Raw genomic sequence first — 13,976 nt, 5'->3', positions numbered from 1 at the left:
TATTATGGGTTTGGTAAAGATCATTGTGACATTTATATGTAGAGTGCAATTTAATGCCCTCTGACGTATGAGCTGTGATCCGAGTACTGAGCGCTATCAGGATGGAACCATAAAGTAGAGGCCGAGCCTTGTATCTCCAAATCTCCAATGTGGCCACCTCCCATGTATTGGTGGGGGTCCGACCTCTGGGATCTGCCGAGAACAGAGGACCTAAGTCCATGTGTCGACCAGAGAGTCAAGACGAGTATGCACCCTCCCTCTCCATGGCGGTAAATGAAATGTGAGTGTGCTATTTTTGTCGCTCCCATAAGAATAGTAGTCTACTACTAATGTACTCACCAACCGTAAATTAATTAAAAAATTGGATGATCTACGAGCGCTATTGACCTTCTCGTGAAATATCACAAGGTCTATGTTCAATACCATGTGAAAACCGCAGTACCCCATACAAGCATTAGGATTTTGACAAGGGCCTAATGGTGGTGATTGGACAACTGGATCAAAGCAACTTCAAATTGGCAGATCTTGGGTGGTGTTGTCCAAGGAAGGCCACCGCGTCGTTGATGGCTATGAAGGTGCCCATCTGGCCTGATACCATAGAACAGTGATGTCAAACTCAAACACGCAGAGGGCCAAAATGAAAAACTTGGACAAAATCGCGGGCCAACCAGTATACAGTGTAATGGTTTCCACATAGTCCTCCATACAGTATATTGGTCCTATATAGGGGTGGTGGTTCTGGTGTCGCGGGCCAAATATAATCACCTTGTGGGCCAGAGTATGACATGTATGCCATAGAGGAACTAAAGTAGTGCAAATTACTTAAAAAAATATGATTGGCAATGATAATAAAATGTCAGAAAACACAGAGTGTTGCAGCTTGCAGTGTATGTCGCTGTGTACAGTGCCTACAAGTAGTATTCAACCCCCTGCAGATTTAGCTGGTTGACACATGCGGAATTAACTTGGCATTGTGACATTTGTACTGTAGATCAGCCTGGAAGTGGGAAATGCACTGCAGCAAATATTGTTTTTTTTTTTTTGTTTTGTTTTAAAACGTTAAAAGTTAATTCAGAGTGTCATTTATTATTCAACCCCTCAAACCACAAGAATTCTGTTTGGTCCCCTTAAAGTATTAAGAAGTAGTTCAGGCACCAAGAATAATGAGCTTCACATGTGTGGATTAAAGATCTCTTTTGCCAGCCTTTTCTGACTATTTAAGACCCTCCCCAAACTTGTGAACAGCACTCAGACATGGTCAACATGGGAAAGACAAAGGAGCATTCCAAGGCCATCAGAGACAAGATCGTGGAGGGTCACAAGGCTGGCAAGGGGTACAAAACCCTTTCCAAGGAGTTGGGCCTACGTGTCTCCACTGTTGGGAGCATCATCCGTAAGTGGAAGGCTTATGGAACTACTGTTAGCCTTCCAAAGTGTCCTCCCGTGCCGAGGCCAGGCTTGTCCGAAGAGTCAAGGCTAACCCAAGGACAACAAGGAAGGAGCTCCGGAGAAGATCTCATGGCAGTGGGGACATTGGTTTCAGTCAATACCATAAGTAACGTACTCCACCGCAATGGTCTCCGTTCCAGACGAGCCTGTATGGTACCTTTACTTTCAAAGCGTCATGTCAAGGCTCGTCTACAGTTTGCTCATGATCACTTGGAGGACTCTGAGACAGACTGGTTCTAGGTTCTATGGTCTGATGAGACCAAGATCGAGATCTTTGGTGCCAACCACACACGTAACGTTTGGAGACTGGATGGCACTGCATACGACCCCAAGAATACCATCCCTACAGTCAAGCATGGTGGTGGCAGCATCATGCTGTGGGGCTGTTTCTCAGCCAAGGGGCCTGGCCATCTGGTCCGCATCCATGGGAAGATGGATAGCACAGCCTACCTGGAGATTTTGGCCAAGAACCTCCGCTCCTCCATCAAGGATCTTAAGATGGGTCGTAATTTCATCTTCCAACAAGACAACGACCCAAAGCACACAGCCAAGACAACCAAGGCCTGGTTCAAGAGGGAAAAAGTCAAGGTGTTGGAGTGGCCTAGTCAGTCTCCTGACCTTAACCCAATTGAAAACTTGTGGAAGGAGCTCAAGAATAAAGTCCACATGAGACACCCAAAGAACCTAGATAATTTGGAGAAGATCTGCATGGAGGAGTGGGCCAAGATAACTCCACAGACCTGTGCCGGCCTGATCAGGTCTTAGAAAAGACGATTATTAGCTGTAATTGCAAACAAGGGTTATTCCACAAAATATTAAACATAGGGGTTGTATAATAATTGACCCACACTTTTATGTTTAAAATTTAAAAAAATTCAACTGAGCAACATAACTTTTTGGTTTGTAAGATTTATGCTTCTGTTCATAAAACCTACTCTCGTTTGCAGTTTGAAGGCTCTAACTTATTTGCATCTTATCAAACCAGCTAAATCTGCAGGGGGTTGAATACTACTTGTAGGCACTGTATATGCCCTGCACTCCATCGGAAGGACATGTCTTGTGGTTGTGAGTTTCAGAGTTGGACCAGAGCTGGTCCAATACAACAGAAGAGCTATGTTCACCAGTTCTGCTCCTTTTTTTAAAAATTTTGGCCTATGATAAAAACGATATCAGAACACAGAGTATCGCAGCTTGCAGTGTATGGCACTGCGTATATGCAGAGCTTTCACAGTAACCTGTACTCCAACTCCAGCACCTATCTTGAACATGTGAGCTTCAGAGTTTGACCATGGAGCAATGGCAGGTGGCGGCCCAGTTTGATGAAACATGTTTTCTTTCATGTGGATGACCGAATGCATATGGCAAAGTGACAAAGCGATGGCATCAGGATGGGAAGAAGGAAAATTGGTGGAAGGAGGATGATGTTCTGCTAGAAAACTTTGCGCCCTGACTTTCATGTGGATGTGACACATAGATGATATGGTTGTCAAAAAGGGCATCACTGTTGGTCCAAATTTTTTTGTAGCATCTGCCTCCCAGAAAGTCGGGTGTAAATGTTGGCAAGTATGATGAAACTACAGGTGATTGCTGGTAGAACTGCTCATCAGTTACAAGACCGAAACAGAACTGGCTCAGGATAGAGTCCTCAACTTCAAGATTCAAGTTGACCACGTTTTAATGCTTTGTCAACACCACCTTATCTTATGTGTATGGTCAGGCAGTGTCTTACTGTATCTTTCGAACATGGAGAAGAATAAATGACTGATGTACATCCAAGTCTTTGCCCTGAGTGATCCGAGCTATGACACCACCTAGCCACAATGCCCCCTTAACACTGCCAGCCATAGCGGGAGTGGACACCGAATGAAGACGGCACCTACTCAAGAACAATATATAAATCCTTTGCAGTCCAAAAGCTCCTCATAATGCACAGTTCCACCTACTTTGGAGGTGGTAGTGGCCCCCTTATCTTTTGGGCCCCTGTGCGGCTGCCCAGGTTGCACCAATGTGCCCCCTTTAAAGTGGCCGTCACAATGTCTTCGGGGATCAGCCGGGCAGTCTCAGACGGTTCCTACCTCTGACCTAGGTAGTAATAAGTTATTTCAGTATTGTATCTGGTTAATCATTACATAACTTCCATCTCTTGCACACCAGGGTGATTTCTCCTTTCTCGACGGCAGTTTTCTGTTCACCCTACGTTTGTGCAGTGCTGTGTGCAATATTTCCTTTTTGCATAATCGGCTGGCGCCTTTCTCCTGCGTGTTTGCCAGTGTTTGCTAGTACAAAAGTAAAAGCAGACCTGCACCGTCATCCTGGCACCGGGAGCCGGAGGAAAGAACAAAACAGGAAAAAAAAGTTTCCGTCTCGGGTCGGTGCAGCCACAACAAACCTGTTCACCAAGTTTGATTCAATTTCTCATGAAGGATGAATGAAGATGATAAAAGATCGTTGTGAGTATTCACCGAGGACAGAAGCCACTGATCTCACCCTCCAGATACAGAGGGTGGCATTGTTATTACCAGTCCCTGCTAGAAAAAAACAACTCAGGGCTGAGCTCATTATATAAGCAAATCAAACAGAAGTCATAACCGGACAGTTCGGGGAGGGGTGCGGAGGTCGCTCATAATATTTACTTAATTCTTTTTTTCATTTTAGTTGTATCTAATTGAAGGTAAAATAAAGAGTGCACTGTCACTTTACTACCAGAACTGCAATACCAAAACACACCTCATGGTCAAGGGTGGCGCTGTTTCTGGAGGAAAATCAGATCCATTTTTTGAATCCTTTAATCTCCTGTTTTTTTACATGGGTGCAGATGATACTTTATTAATCCAATTTCCCATCTGGTAATTAATTGAGTAGGGGGTTAATCAACAATCACACATAAGAGAGTTAGTTGTCTATATCTTAAATTCTCAACCCATACTGTTATTATTTATGTACGAAGCTGTCAGTCATTGTACGCCGGTATAATTGACCACTGTAGACTAAAGTTATTTACTGGGAACTATTTGACACTGCTACGTCATAACTGTACGGTATTTTATATTTGTAATGTTGCATTGTTACATAGGCGCCATTTTTGGTACCATACTCTAGGATATGGATGTACGGTATGACTGTATGCCATATGTCTAGTAGTACCACATAGCGCACAAGCCAACTTAAAAAGGATCTTTGAAAAGTATGTATTTTTGTAACTTGGTGTAAATGCCGCTGTTCTCCTGAATCCAGCAATGTTTTTCTTTTGTTCCTGCTCCTCTCCGTTCCTGAAATATGGCCCTTTCTTCCCTGTATATAAATCTAGTTGTTTTTTTTATCCAAGTGGGAGTGATCCTCAAGAACACGCCCACAAATAAGAGTTGAGGTCCACGCCTCCTTGACTAACATGGCTACACTTATATACAGGGAAGATGAGGCCATATCTCAGGAACGGAGAGGAGCAGGAACAAAAGAAAAACAACGCCGGATTCAGGAGAACAGCGGCATTTACACCAGGTGAAAAAAATACATATTTATAGCAAGTGACAAGTCTTCTTTAAAGAGGTTGTCTGGCCTTAGGGTACAAGTCTGCAGTCTCTCTATGCAACTGTGTAATACCCCAAAGTTGGGGGTTACATTGATGATGTGTTATGTCAGGTATAATATGGAAGGCTTGCACGATTTCCTGTAGGAATTTGTATTATGGTTATGTATATGTCCTTGTGAGATAGCACTTATTGCATTGTCTTAGGTAATGGATAGTTAAACTCTTCACTGAGCCAGTTGCTGGGAGAATAGCTTGCTGGGTGGAGTTGGATGCACTAAAACTGCAGCAACAATAGTTTTTATTTTGGGTCTGAGAAGTCTAGTCAGAGTGCAGTTAGAAAATCCAGTGGGCCGAAAAGAGACGGACTGACCTGAAGAAACCTGTAGGACAGCCTGAGGACTAGTACTCAAGAGGCAGATGGAGTTCCCGGGTCTGCACAACATCATTAGCCTAAAAGTAACAATACGCTATGGACGCAGGAGGAGTACGGGCCTGGAGGATGGTTCACCTATAAAAGAGATGTGAATACAGGAATCCTACAACACCATTGGGGTTAGAGGGAGCAGGGATATCGGGGTCCACTGGGAAAGGATAAGGATTTTCCGGTGGCAGTGCGCGGAGTGGGTGGTCATGTGACCGCAAGTATGTGATTTGCATACTTCTGGCCACATTCCAACTAGACATGTCCAGCCTTGCTCATTTCACGTCTAGTTAGCACGTGACTGCATGTACAGTATGCAAATCTATACTTGCAGTTACGCGCCTGCTACTCCCGGCGCTGGAACCAGAGAATCCTCATAGACTGACTGCAGACTTTTACCCTAAAGCCAGACAACCCCTTTAAGGGCAGGCCTGACTGTTCAACATTCAAGGGCATAACTGCAGGTGGTTCAGCAGTGCCGGTTGCATACTTAGTGACATCTGTTCCATGTTGGGAGACTAGTATTATAAATTGCACATGATAGTGGGACCTATGAGATTCTAGTTGTGCCCGTGGTGGTAGACCACTGTTAGTAGGACAATGTTCATGGAGGAGATTAGAAAGAACTTCTTATACAAAGAAGTATTGCTTGACTGAAGGTGCACGTTCTAGGAAATCCATAGTTGTGAGTGTTTCTTTGATGACGTTGTCTTTAGGTGACACCTATGGATTTGCATGGACTTCACCTTTCATGCAAAGGTTTGTGGTGGAAAGATAAGAGTACGTGACGAGAATACGGTAAGGGGAAACAAGAAGGTCATCAGGGGCGGTGTTCATATGGCAGCTGAGAGTTTTGAAAGGGAGATTAGAGGGGAATATCTACATGAAAGTGAGAATAGAGTAGACTACTCCACAAAGAAGCGATAGGTGCGAACTGCTGGAGAAGAACTGGGGGTTTAACGAACAGCATCAAATCTACATAAGGACAAGAGAACCGGTTATATAAGCCTTAAAAACCCTTTCTGAAGCGCCATTCTCTACACATCACATGGCGCGTCTACGTGTCTGTAGTACAGATCCACATGTGCCGCCAACGCATGCGTCTGTCCCATGGGCTCCATATAGTCCCTCCACCAGGTCCATATTCTCCTATAGAAGCAATAGTTCTGGAGAAGACTCTATAAGCATAGTGGTCAACAGTTGGCAAATTCGCCAATAATGGCCCAAATGTTTGGAAACAATCCCAGTGTGTCCTGATTAGAAAACCCAGCTCATAAGTTGGTGTTTCCGCTGGTTTGGGGCTTTCCAGGTGGTGCTGTACAGCCCCAGCCTGTTTCATTAGTCAGGGGAATGTAGTTTTCCTAATTAAAATCATATAATGATGACAATAGTTTTAATAGTTTGTTTTATTTTCTGTACATGATTGTGGAGGCGTACAACTTTCCTGAGCTTATGTAACTGCATTTTGGGAACTGCTTTACAGGAGCCACAGCCAGCAATAGATTGGAGATGATCATCAATAAGAGTGTTTGTAGGCATGATCAGTGATCTGTGCAGAGGTCACTATGCAGGGTGGGAGAGGAGGTGAGCTGTGACATTGCCTAGTGTGAATGGCAGATCCTGTGTTATTTACTGTATATAGAGATGTTATCTGTCATTGTACAGGAGGAGGAGGTGAGCTGTGACATCACCTATTGTGAATGGTGGATCCTGTGTTATCTACTGTATATAGAGGTGTTATCAGTCATTGTACAGGAGGAGGAGGTGAGCTGTGACATCACCTATTGTGAATGGTGGATCCTGTGTTATTTACTGTATATAGAGGTGTTATCTGTCATTGTACAGGAGGAGGAGGTGAGCTGTGACATCACTTATTGATAATTGTGGATTTTGCGTTATCTCCTGTATACAGAGGTGTTATCAGTCACAGTGACCCTGTCTGTGATGAAAATGTGACTGCTGAAAAGTCATCTGTACAGAACAGGAAGTATGAGCTTAATAATAGGTTTAGGGAACAGTCTGAAAACTGCAAGATTTTCTGATTTTCTTTTTATGCTTAATGTTTGATATGTAAATCAATGAGGGTTATTTTCTGATGAATGTTTCCTTTAAGTGGAGTGTGTGTGTGTGTGTATGTATATGTATATATATATATATATATATATATATATATATATATATATATATATATAATATATATATATATATTATATGTATTTTTAGCTCCCGCTGCCTAATGGCAGTTCCGATAAAGTTGTCACTCAGAATTCCCACACTACTTCTTAGCTATTCGGCCTAATTATTCAGTGATACATTCTTTGCTTATTTGACGCTAAGTAAATCTGGCATATAAGATTCCTGGAGAACGTGGTACCGATCCCTATAACTATTATGAGCCGCTCACAATGCTGCCGCCGGGGTAATGTGCCTTTAATCGGAGCTGCAGGCCGTGCCCTGTATAAACAGTGCGCTTGTTAATAGCCCGCGGTACGTTCACGTTGAGTAAGTGCAGATGAGCTGCCAGCGAAGCTGTTGACATTAGATCACATGGGAAGTTTTCCCCTCTCTGCACATGGGAATGAGCCGTGGGTGCAGCTCCGCCATATGTAAGGGTATCAGCACTGCCGCTGTTTGCAGCACGCTTTGCTCGCTTTGACCTAGTCTTCTTCTCATGAACCTGTTGTGGCTTTTCTTCCAGGAACAGCTGGAAGATGCCGGTAAAACGCCGGCTGACGAGCAGCCCGAAATGATCCTCAGTGATTGCCAGGGGAAGGTGACCGAGGTGGAGCTGTGGCTGCAGCAGGTGACGCTGACACCAGGGGAGAGCGGACAGGACCCAGATATGCTGCGGAGCGTGGAAGAGCAGCTTGCAGAGTGTCAGGTAAGACGACGCGTGGGCGTGCGGTCAGCGTTCATGGTGCCGCACCGCCCTGGTGGAATGTATGAAAGAAAAAACTCTCACAAGTCATAAAGTGCTCTGACGCTTTTATATACACCATAACTCATGTCCTCCTCATCCCTGTAACTGGATTCACTGGTGCCGCTCATCTATTTATATATAATAAAGTTCTGCATCTTTCCAATATACTTTGTATTATAATAACTCTTCTTTCTCTCATTAAATGGAAGCTTTCTCCAGATTGCAGACATCGACTTTAGTGACCAATGTCAGGCAGCTGCTGCCAAGGCTAATAAATAATGGGGTGCATTAAAAGAAGCATAAATGTTCATGATAAGAACATAGTTTTGCCTCTGTACAAGGCCACACGTAGAATACTATGTACAAATTTGGTCTCCGGTGTATATGAAGGACATAGGTGAACTAGAGCGGGTGCAGAGAAGAGCGACCAAGGTTATTATGGGAATTGCGGATGGAATATCAGGATAGGTTATTAAACTTGGGGTTATTCAGTTTGGAAAAACGAAGGCTCAAGGGCCATCTTATTATAATCTACAAATATATGAGGGGACAGGGCATAGATCTTTATAATTATATTTTTACACTTAGGGAACAAGGGAGCATCATCTACGTCTAGAGCAGGGATTTCAAACTCAAATACCTAGAGGACCAAAATAAAAAACTTGGACAAAGTTGCAGGCCAACCTTGATATCTGTTAACAGCCCTCCACACAGTATAATGGGCCCACATAGTCCTTCACACAGTATAATGGGTCCCACATAGTCCTCCATACAGTATAATGGGCCCCACATAGTCCTCCATACAGTATAATGGGCCCCACATAGTCCTCCATATAGTATAATGGGCTCCACATAGTCCTCCATATTGTATAATGGGCTCCACATAATCCTTCTTATAGTATAATGGGCCCCACATACAGTACAGACCAAAAGTTTGGACACACCTTCTCATTTAAAGATTTTTCTATATTTTCATGACTTTGAAAATTGTACATTCACACTGAAGGCATCAAAACTATGAATTAACACATGTGGAATTATATACTTAACAAAAAAGTGTGAAACAACTGAAAATATGTCTTATATTCTAGGTTCTTCAAAGTAGCCACCTTTTGCTTTGATGACTGCTTTGCACACTCTTGGCATTCTCTTGATGAGCTTCAAGAAGTAGTCACCGGAAATGGTCTTCCAACAATCTTGAAGGAGTTCCCAGAGATGCTTAGCACTTGTTGGCCCTTTTGCCTTCACTCTGCGGTCCAGCTCACCCCAAACTATCTCGATTGGGTTCAGGTCTGGTGACTATGGAGGCCAGATCATCTGGCACAGCACCCCATCACTCTCCCTCTTGGTCAAATAGCCCTTACACAGCCTGGAGGTGTGTTTGGGGTCATTGTCCTGTTGAAAAATAAGTGATGGTCCAACTAAACGCAAACCGGATGGAATAGCATGCCGCTGCAAGATGCTGTGGTAGCCATGCTGGTTCAGTATGCCTTCAATTTTGAATAAATCCCCAACAGTGTCACCAGCAAAGCACCATCACACCATCACACCTCCTCCTCCATGCTTCACGGTGGGAATCAGGCATGTAGCGTTCATCCGTTCACCTTTTCTGCGTCGCACAAAGATACGGTGGTTGGAACCAAAGATCTCAAATTTGTACTCCTCAGACCAAAGCACAGATTTCCACTGGTCTAATGTCCATTCCTTGTGTTTTTTAGCCCAAACAAGTCTCTTCTGCTTGTTGCCTGTCCTTAGCAGTGGTTTCCTAGCAGCTATTTTACCATGAAGGCCTGCTGCACAAAGTCTCCTCTTAACAGTTGTTGAAGAGATGTTTCTGCTGCTAGAACTCTGTGTGGCATTGACCTGGTCTCTAATCTGAGCTGCTGTTAACCTGCGATTTCTGAGGCTGGTGACTCGGCTAAACTTCTCAGAAGCAGAGGTGACTCTTGGTCTTCCTTTCCTGGGGCAGTCCTCATGTGAGCCAGTTTCTTTGTAGCGCTTGATGGTTTTTGCAACTGCACTTGGACACTTTCAAAGTTTGCCCAATTTTTCGCACTGACTGACCTTCATTTCTTAAAGTAATGATGGCCACTCGTTTTTCTTTACTTAGCTGCTTTTTTCTTGCCATAATACAAATTCTAACAGTCTATTCAGTAGGACTATCAGCTGTGTATCCACCTGACTACTGCACAACACAACTGATGGTCCCAACCCCATTTATAAGCCAAGAAATCCCACTTATTAAACCTGACAGGGCACACCTGTGAAGTGAAAACCATTTCCGGTGACTACCTCTTGAAGCTCATCAAGAGAATGCCAAGAGTGTGCAAAGCCGTCATAAAAGCAAAAGGTGGCTACTTTGAAGAACCTAGAATATAAGACATATTTTCAGTTGTTTCACACTTTTTTGTTTAAGTATATAATTCCACATGTGTTAATTCATGGTTTTGATGCCTTCAGTGTGAATGTATAATTTTCATAGTCATGAAAATACAGAAAAATCTTTAAATGAGAAGGTGTGTCTAAACTTTTGGTCTGTACTGTAGTCCTCCATATAGTATAATGGGCCCCACATAGTCCTCCATACAAAATAATGGGCCCCACATAGTCCTCCATACAGAATAATGGCCTCACATGGTCCTCTACGCAGTATGATGCGCCCCACATAGTCCTCCATATAGTATAATGGGCTCTACATAGTCCTCCATATAGTATAATGGGCCTCACATAGTCCTCCATAGAGAATAATGGGCCTCACATAGTCCTCCACACAGTATAATGGGTCCTACATAGTCCTCCACACAGTAGAATGGCCCCACATAGTCCTCCATAAAGAATAATGGCCCCACATAGTCCTCCATACAGAATAATGGCCCCACATAGTCCTCCATACAGTATAATGGGTCCTACATAGTCCTCCATACAGAATAATGGCCCCACATAGTCCTCCATACAGAATAATGGCCCCACATAGTCCTCCATGCAGAATAATGGGCCTCACATAGTCCTTCACACAGTATAATGGGTCCCACTCCCACATAGTCCTCCATACTGCATAGTGGCCCCACATAGTCCTCCATACTGTATAGTGGCCCCACATAGTCCTCCATACAGAATAATAGGCCTCACATAGTCCTTCACACAGTATAATGGGTCCCACATAGTCCTCCATACAGTATAGTGGCCCCACATAGTCCTCCAAGCAGAATAATGGGCCTCACATAGTCCTCCATACAGAATAATGGGCCCCACATAGTCCTCCACACAATATGATGCGCCCCACATAGTCCTCGATATAGTATAATGGGCCCCACATAGTCCTCCATATTGTATAATGGGCCCCACATAGTCATCCATACAGAATAATGGCCCAACATAGTCCTCCATACAGAATAATGGGCCCCACATAGTCCTCCATACAGAATAATGGCCCCGCATAGTCCTCCATACAGAATAATGGGCCCCACATAGTCCTCCATACAGAATAATGGCCCCACATAGTCCTCCGTACAGAATAATGGGCCTCACATAGTCCTCCACACAGTATAATGGGCCCCACATAGTCCTCCACACAGTATAATGGGCCCCACATAGTCCTCCATACAGTATAATGGCCTCACATTGTCCTCCATACAGAATAATGGCCCTACATAGTCCTCCAAACAGAATAATGGGCCTCACATAGTCCTCTATGAATAATAATGGGACTCACATAGTCCTTCACACAGTATAATGGGTCCCACATAGTCCTCCATACAGAATGATGAGCCCCATTTAGTCCTCCATAAGGTATAATGGGCCCCACTTAGTCCTCCGTACAGTATAATGGGCCCCACATAGTTCTCCATACAGTATAATGGGCCCCACATAGTCCTCCATATAATATAATGGGCTCCACATAGTCCTCCATGAATAATAATGGGCCTCACATAGTCATTCACACAGTATAATGGGTCTCACATAGTCGTCCATACAGTATAATGGCCTTACATAGTCCTCCATACAGTATAATGGCCCCACATAGTCCTCCATACAGTATAATGGGTCCTACATAGTCCTCCATACAGAATAATGGCCCCACATAGTCCTCCATACAGAATAATGGCCCCACATAGTCCTCCATACAGAATAATGGGCCTCACATAGTCCTTCACACAGTATAATGGGTCCCACTCCCACATAGTCCTCCATATTGCATAGTGGCCCCACATAGTCCTCCATACTGTATAGTGGCCCCACATAGTCCTCCATACAGAATAATGGGCCTCACATAGTCCTTCACACAGTATAATGGGTCCCACATAGTCCTCCATACAGTATAGTGGCCCCACATAGTCCTCCAAACAGAATAATGGGCCTCACATAGTCCTCCATACAGAATAATGGGCCGCGCATAGTCCTCCACACAGTATGATGCGCCCCACATAGTCCTCCATATAGTATAATGGGCCCACCATAGTCCTCCATATAGTATAATGGGCCCCACATAGTCATCCATACAGATTAATGGCCCAACATAGTCCTCCATACAGAATAATGGGCCCCACATAGTCCTCCATACAGAATAATGGCCCCGCATAGTCCTCCATACAGAATAATGGGCCCCACATAGTCCTCCATACAGAATAATGGCCCCACATAGTCCACCGTACAGAATAATGGGCCTCACATAGTCCTCCACACAGTATAATGGGCCCCACATAGTCCTCCACACAGTATAATGGGCCCCACATAGTCCTCCATACAGTATAATGGCCTCACATTGTCCTCCATACAGAATAATGGCCCTACATAGTCCTCCAAACAGAATAATGGGCCTCACATAGTCCTCTATGAATAATGGCCCCACATAGTCCTCCGTACAGAATAATGGGCCTCACATAATCCTCCACACAGTTTAATGGGCCTCACATAGTCCTCCACACAGTATAATGGGCCCCACATAGTCCTCCATACAGTATAATGGCCTCACATTGTCCTCCATACAGAATAATGGGCCTCACATAGTCCTCCATGAATAATAATGGGCCTCACATAGTCCTTCACACAGTATAATGGGCCCCACTTAGTCCTCCATACAGTATAATGGGCCCCACATAGTTCTCCATACAGTATAATGGGCCTCACATAGTCCTCCATATAGTATAATGGGCTCCACATAGTCCTCCATGAATAATAATGGGCTTCACATAGTCCTTCACACAGTATAATGGGTCCCACATAGTCCTCCATACAGTATAATGGCCCCACATAGTCCTCCATACAGTATAGTGGCCCCACATAGTCCTCCATACAGAATAATGGGCCTCACATAGTCCTTCACACAGTTTAATGGGTCCCACATAGTCCTCCATACAGTATAATGGCCCCACATAGTCCTCCATACAGAATAATGGCCCCACATAGTCCTCCATACAGAATAATGGGCCCACATAGTCCTCTAAACAGAATAATGGGCCCCACATAGTCCTCTAAACAGAATAATGGGCCCCACATAGTCCTCCTTACAGAATAATGGGCCTCACATGGTCTTCCACACAGTATAATGGGCCCCACATAGTCCTCCATACAGAATAATGGGCCCCACATAGTCCTCTAAACATAATAATGGGCCCCACATAGTCCTCCATACAGTATAATGGGCCCCACATAGTCCT

General features: G+C 44.2%; 1 protein-coding gene across 7 annotated transcripts in view; it reads left to right on the top strand.

The window, feature by feature from the left end:
- Window positions 1–13,976, top strand: part of SYNE2 (spectrin repeat containing nuclear envelope protein 2) — a 327,838-nt gene that overhangs the window by 216,264 nt on the left and 97,598 nt on the right. For all 7 annotated transcript variants that reach the window (XM_073638692.1, XM_073638693.1, XM_073638690.1 and 4 more), the window contains exon 65: window positions 8,098–8,280. In XM_073638692.1, the coding sequence (XP_073494793.1) occupies window positions 8,098–8,280 (183 nt within the window). The remainder of the gene's footprint in view (window positions 1–8,097; window positions 8,281–13,976) is intronic.

Source organism: Phyllobates terribilis, unplaced genomic scaffold (assembly GCF_046119375.1).
Source record: "Phyllobates terribilis strain yellow unplaced genomic scaffold, ASM4611937v1 Scaffold_7__3_contigs__length_470593459, whole genome shotgun sequence".
NCBI classification, from domain to species: Eukaryota; Metazoa; Chordata; class Amphibia; order Anura; family Dendrobatidae; genus Phyllobates; species Phyllobates terribilis.
This window is presented reverse-complemented; position numbering and strand designations above follow the sequence as displayed.